The sequence below is a fragment of the Trachymyrmex cornetzi genome, unplaced genomic scaffold (assembly GCF_001594075.2).
Source record: "Trachymyrmex cornetzi isolate Tcor2-1 unplaced genomic scaffold, Tcor1.1 scaffold830, whole genome shotgun sequence".
NCBI lineage: Eukaryota > Metazoa > Arthropoda > Insecta > Hymenoptera > Formicidae > Trachymyrmex > Trachymyrmex cornetzi.
The window spans coordinates 79,065-86,312 of NW_017300170.1; the positions used below are offsets into that span (position 1 = coordinate 79,065).

Here is a 7,248-nt window from a genome sequence, read left to right on the forward strand (position 1 = left end):
GCCCTTATTTCTTTCACGAAAATGTTAATGGTAATAATTATTTACACTTTTTACAACAAAGATTGCCGGCGTTGCTTGAAGATATCGATCTGGATACAAGACAACGTATGTTCTTTCAACAGGATGGTGCGCCTGCGCACTGGAGAGTTAGAAACCATTTAAATCTCACATTCCCAGGTAGATGGATAGGAGGCGATGGACCAGTGTCATGGTGTCCTAGATCTCCAGACTTGTCAAGTCTAGATTTCTTTTTATGGGGATACTTGAAAAACGTAGTATATTCAAAAACACCCACAACAAGAGAGAATATGATGGAGCGTATAACTCTTGCTTGCCATAGCATTCCAAGAAATATACTTTTATCGACAGTTGACAGTTTTGAACGTCAAGTTCAATTATGTGTGGATAATAATGGACAGATATTCGAACACTTATTAAGATCATAATCATTTCACATGAAAACTAGATTCTGATATGAATCGACCGGATCAGTCCCGATCTTGTTTTAATCGGCCGGATCAACCCCGATCTTGCTTTAATCGGCCGGATCAGCCCCGATCTTGCTTTAATCGGCCGGATGAGTCTCGATCTTGCTTTAATCGGCCAGATCAGCCCCGATCTTGCTTTAATCGGCCGGATCAGTCTCGATCTTGCTTTAATCGGCCGGATCAGTCCCGATCTTGCTTTATAACTTAACTAGTACTTAACGAAAAGTAATTTAATTATAGTGTTTTGGAAAGCTCTCGAGATGAGCTGTAAGAATGTGCAATGAGAAATAAGGGATTTCATTTAAAAAATTAAAGGTGACCTTTACTTGACCTTTAGAGGACTATTCAAGGTCAAATCGATGGCCCCATCTTATGTTCCCCTTCGAGTCAAACAACTTTTGTCTGAAACATTTTTGTCTACTGGGTTTAGTTTTCGAGATATTTGGCTAGATAATTTAAAATAGGACACCCTGTGTGTGTGTGTATGTGTGTGTGTGTGCGTGTGTGCGTGCGCGCGTGCGTGCGTGTGCGTGTGTGTGTGTACGCGGTGTTAGTTAAGTATGTTCCCAAACTCAACAGAGCGATTCTTTGGTTTATTTCAAATAAAAAACTAGTCAAAAACAGAAAAACAAGACAGGCTTCAGTTCTTCTGACGAAATAAAACAATTAGATGAATTGTTGAAAATGTCCACCTTGCGCCATGATACATCCATCGAGCCTTCTTCCCAAATTGACGTACACGCTCAAAGATACCAGGTGTGTTACGTATTGCCTCGCATGAAGCAACTATTCGATTCCTCAAATCATTCTCATTCTCAATTGGAGTGGTATAAACCAATGATTTCAGATGCCCCCAAAAGGAAATAATCCAAAGGATTTAAGTCTGATGATCTAGGAGGCCAAGATTGAGTTCCTGCTCGACCTATCCTGTATTTCGGAAACTAAGCCATTTAGGACACATGTTTATATGGACTTTTTTACTTGAAATAAACCAAAGAATCGCTCTGTTGAATTTGGGAACATACTTAACTAACACCCTGTATATGTATATACATATACAGGGTGTCCCAGACCACCCGTCCACCCCTTTTATCTCAGAAGCAGAGCATTTTAGAAAGAAACGTTTCAGACAAAAGTTATAGAGTTCTAAATGATCTATTCAGTGATCAGATCAGTATGACCTTGGATGGCGTCACCAAGGTCAGAGCAATGTCACTTTGAATTTTTTAAATGGAACCCCCTATTTTCATCACATATTCTTGTACACCTCGAGAGCTTTCCAAAACACTATAATAAAATGTTTTTTCATAAAGTACTTTTCGAGTTATAAGGCTTGAAAGTTACAGTATTGCCGGCATTAGCATTTCCCAAGAAGTACCAGGTGTAGAAGTTACTTAATCGGATACTGATCTGATCACTAAATAGATCATTTAGAACCCCATAACTTTTGTCTGAAACGTTTCTTTCTAAAATGCTCTGCTTCTGAGATAAAAGGGGTGGACGAGTGGTCTGGGACACCCGGTATATGTGTGTGTGTGTGTGTATATATATATATATATATATATATATGTATACATACACATAGAATATTAGTAAGCTTTAACTAACTAAAAATTGTAATCAAAGGTAAAAGGGAAATGAGCTATGCCAGTCGTACTTACATACAACAATAACATATTATTTAAACAAATTCGTCTTATGTTACTTAACATGCTTCGAAGTCATACACAGCTTATTATATTTTACAAATTCACGACGGGTTATTAAATAATAATAGATACGATGAAATCGTTTAAATAATACATTATTGTAATATGAGTACAACTAGCTCATGTCCTTTTATCCTTGATTTAAATAATAAAAAATTAGCATTACTTAAAAGATATTTAACTTTGTATTTTTAAATGACCAGATATTTTACCTGATCATTCCACCAGCCGATATCTATTGGATGAAATTCTGTAAATCCTAGTGGAAATTTTTTAGATTTTGTAAATCCTAAAGGATTAGATATATCATATTCTGGCTGTTCAGACAACTTCCATTTTTTTTGTAATATTAAGTTTGGCAAACTCCACAGTGAAACTGAACCATCCATATGCAAACAAACCAGAAACTCGCCATTTGGCGAAATTTTTATGGAAAATATAATTGATTCTGATTGAAAACTGAAAATAGGAATTAAATTCCATATAGAAAATCGCGAATTAATGGTAGCAGAATCTTCAAATGTAAATGATAATTTGCAGTATGGATAATCATTCAAGAGTCGCCACGAAGTTAATCCAGATTCAGATGCAGTAGACTGAAACAATATACAAATATGTATACTTACATTTAAAAGTTTACGTATCATATTTACATATACATATATACATATATTTATTTATTTACCGTCAATTTTTGTGTTAACATATTTCCAGCAACATAAAATAAATGATGTTTTTCATCATAAACAACAATATTGACACCATTTTTGTAAAAATTGCCAAAAGAAAAGTTATAATTTGCACTGAAACCACCTGTAGAAATATAATAAGATCTTAGCAACCCGCTGTACGAAATTAAAATAAATTCATAGGTCCATTTTTCACTCGTTATCCTTGGCTTGAGAAACAACATGGATGCTATAGCGTCACCAGCTTCAAGAATATGAGGAATCTGTGAAATCGTTTTCGGGCTTATATTAAAAATATTATTTCCTAGTGCGTTGTAAAATGACGTATAGCCGCTACTAGACGCCAATGCTAAGATCATTCCATCGGGACTCCAAGCAAGTTTACGCCACTGAGGAAAGGCATCCTTTGGAGCTAAAAAATACATTAAAGGCCATCGTATTTAAAAAAATTTTAGCGTAATCATAAGCATATCAATCAATCGTGGTCAAGCGTTTTAAAACATAAAATAATGCTTTTAACTGTGATCGATCCATTTGCTTACGATTTGCTCTACAATTGCGACTAAAATTCCTTTACATGTGATACTTAAGCATTTTACACATAGATCAAATAGAAAACTATCAATCAAAAAACGTTAATAGTACTGATAATATATATTAATATATTATTTACCAGATGCTTTTCCTACTATGGAAGAATATTCATCTTTAGCCTTTCGTATTTCAATGATATTTTCTTGTAAAATAGCAAGTACCCGACCGTGATCTCCGACAGCAAACTTCCAAGGTAGCGTGAGACTGACTTGCTGCGAGATGCTCTCAGGTAGGGAGTACCTGTTGTTGAGATATCTGAGAGCATTTTTTATTGTGCCAGTAGTTGGGAGGATAGCCACGTCGTTCTTGCATTTCTAAAATATGAAACATTTCAGAGGCTATAATAATAGTCCTGTGATTTCCCCTTGCATGAATGTACTAGATAGACTTTTATTGATTCCCCTTAGAGTTACAAATTATATTCATACACATACCGCAACTTATCCTAACTTATATTAACTTATCCTAACTTATTTATGCTATCGACTCTCTCTCTCCTCACGCCTGGACCCCCGCTTCCGGTGCATACCCTGTATAATTTTGAACTCCACTTCCTTATTTAACAATACTACAATTTCATTTCTTCCCCTTAGAGCCTCCCTCTCAACCCCCTCTCTCTCCCCGCCCTCCCCCCTCTCCCTCTCACTCCCCTTCTTCCCCCAGTATTCTCCCTACCACCTCCTGTCAACTCCCTTCATCATCTACCCTCCAACTCCTACATTCCTCCCGCACATGCTCCCATGATTCCACCCCACTCCCACATAACCTACATTTCCTTTCCTCCTCTCCCTTCCAATATTTCCCTTCCCTCATCTCATTCCCTAATCTAAACCTCGCTATCCTTCTCCATCTCCCGTCATCCCATCCTTTTCCTAAATAAGCCGGCACCCCCTCCCTCTTTACCCATCCATACCACCTACCATGGTATTGTATCTCGCATTTCTTATTTTTTCCCATATCTCCTCCTTCTGCTTTTCTCTATCCCATTCTTGTAACTCTTCAAATTTAATTCACCCTCCGGTTCCCCCCCTTGCCAGCTTCCTAACTATCCCCCTGTTCTCGAAGTACTGCCTCCTTTCCCTCTGCCACCCTTCTAACATTCTTCTCTCTTTCCTTGCATTGTCCCTTATCTCATCCCAACATAGCTACGCCAAAAAACCGCCCCCTCCCCCCCTTAACTCTCCTCAAATGCCCAAGTCCTTTTTCCCGCTCTACCTCTTAATTTTTCCATTTGTATTTCCTCCCTTACTATGTACCCTGGCGTCCTTCCCGCCACCCCTAAAACCCACCTTAAATATCTCTCCTTCCAACCCCATATTTCCACTCCATAACTCATTATCGCCCAAATCAATACGTCAAATAACCAAATCCTCCTCTTCCAGTCCTTTCCAAATCTCTTCTCCCCAATCCTCCACATCTGTCCCAACATTGCCGCCACCTTCCCCATCCTTTCCTTCACATGCTCTTCTTGCTCCCCATTCCTCTGTAACGTATAACCTAGATATTTAAATTTTCCTATCTCCTCTATCCCCTTTCCTTTCCATCTCCAATCCACCTTACTACTCCTTTCCCCTCCCTCCCTAAATCTCACTATTTTTTCCCTATTTAGTTCTAATCCCTTTCTATCCACATAGCCCTCTAATCTCTAGTAACACTATGTCATCCGCGTATGCCAATTCATAAACCTTTCTACTCCCCAGATTCACCCCCCATTTTACCTTTCCCATCTCTTCCTCCAAGTCCGCCGTCATTACATTGAATAACAGCGGACTCAGCGGGCACCCCTGTGTTACCCCCCTCACCGTCCAAAAACTTTCCCCTAATTTCCCCATCCCTGTTCTCACTCTATTCTTTGTTTCCCTTAATAGCTCCCCCACCCTTTCTACCAGCCCTTCCCCTATCCCCCTCTGCCTTAACGCCTCTATCAATACTTCCCTATTCACCGAATCAAATGCCGCTTTCAAATCCACAAATAAAGCTATCAGTTTTCCCCCTTTTTTCTTTACCTGCCTATTTATTAAAAAATTCAACATACATACGTTATCCAACGTTCCCAACCCCTTTCTGAAACCCGTCTGATTCGGTAAAATTAACCCCTTCCTTTCCACTATCCTCCCTCAATCTTTTCGACAACGTCGCCGTATACACCTTATATAATGACGTCATTATCGACACCCCCCTATAGTCTCTTACCTCCTCTCCCTGTCCTTTTTTCCTCACCGGTACTATCACTCCCTCCTTCTATTCCTCTGGCCACCCCCCCCCCCCTTTCCAAACCTCATTACACACTCTTCACACCCATTCCTCCATCCCCTCCCCCCATATTTCCATACCTCATTCAGAATCCCGTCTATCCCCAATGCCTTTCCATCCTTCAGGTTTCTAGTCACCTTCCTTATCTCCTCCCTACTTAGCTCCCTTTCCATCCCCCATCTCTCCCTTCTTCTTTCTTCCCTTACCACTCTTCCTTTCATCCCCCCCAGGAAATCCTTGAAATATTCCTCCCACTCCCTCAACCCTATCTCCTTATTTATCTTCTTCCATCTCTTCCTTCCCCTATTTACTATTTCCCACATTTGCCTCTCACTCTTCACTCCCTCCACTTTCTTTTCCCATCTCTTATTCTCCTTTTTTTTTCTTTGCCTCACACAGCTCCTTATATTCTCTTTTTTCTTTCCTGTATTCCTCCCCCCCCCCTTTCTCTATTCCCTTAATACCCTTCTCACCCCCTCCTTCTTTTCTCTATATTCCCTATCCCATCATCCCCTTCCATTCCTTTCCTTACCCCTCTCCTTTTCTATATTTCCCAAAACCTCCCTTATTCTTCCTTCCGTTTCCTTCATACTTTCATTCCCCTTCCCCTCCCTTCATACTACCACCCCCTATATTATATATATAATATTTCCCTAAATATAACCCTACCTTCCTCATCCCACACTCCCCTACTTGCTATATACTCTATCTCCTTTCTCGCTTCCTCATCTACCAACACATTATCAATCACCGATTCCCTCCTTGCCCCTGTATACGTCCAATACCTTCTTCATCCCCTTTTATATTCCCATTTAGTATTGACCAACCTCTCTTTCTTATAAATTCCATCAATTTAATCCCATCCTTGTGTTTTCTACTGTCCATAGACCTTCTTTTCTCTTCCTCTCCTTCAATCTCCTCCCTTATCCTTCCCCCTCCCTCCCCGTTCTCGAATTAAAATCCCCTCCAATTACCGTTTTTACCCCCTCTACCTTTTCTTCCATCCATTCCGCTATACTCTCCATCTTCCTGTCCAAATCTATGTTCACATACACCCCCACCATCCTTACCCTATTCCCACCTATTTTCATCATCCCCGTCATCATTCCCTCCTCTTCTTTCTTTCCCTCTTCCCCCTCACACAACTCCTATTTAATTCCCATCAACATTCCCCCCATTGCCTTCCTTTTTTGTTTCTCCTTTTTGCATCATGTACTCTCCATATATATCCCTCCGGTATATAGTTCATATATAGTCTCTCCTTTAAAAATTTCCTTCTCTTTTCCTCTATCCATCAACACCATTGCATCCCATCTCTTCAATCTATCTCCCTATCTTTATTTCCCAACCCTGCTACATTCCAAAACGCTATCCTCACTTTTCTTTCTTCCCCCTCCCTTCTCCTCTTATCCTCCTCTCCACCATTCTCTCCCCTACTCCATCTACTCCCTATCACCCTCTCTCTCCCCTCTTTCCCCCTTCCCCCCTCCCTTTTCTTACCACTGGCCTTACACC

The 7,248-nt window shown here is 40.0% G+C and overlaps 1 protein-coding gene across 2 annotated transcripts in view; it reads right to left on the reverse strand.

Annotated features, from left to right (window-relative positions):
- LOC108768979 (neuroblastoma-amplified sequence) overlaps nucleotides 1-7,248 on the reverse strand; it is an 89,908-nt gene that overhangs the window by 12,429 nt on the left and 70,231 nt on the right. For both annotated transcript variants that reach the window (XM_018519714.1, XM_018519713.1), the window contains exons 2-4: nucleotides 3,560-3,794; nucleotides 2,883-3,298; nucleotides 2,410-2,793 (exon numbers count right to left, since the gene is read on the reverse strand). In XM_018519714.1, the coding sequence (XP_018375216.1) occupies nucleotides 2,410-2,793; nucleotides 2,883-3,298; nucleotides 3,560-3,794 (1,035 nt within the window). The remainder of the gene's footprint in view (nucleotides 1-2,409; nucleotides 2,794-2,882; nucleotides 3,299-3,559; nucleotides 3,795-7,248) is intronic.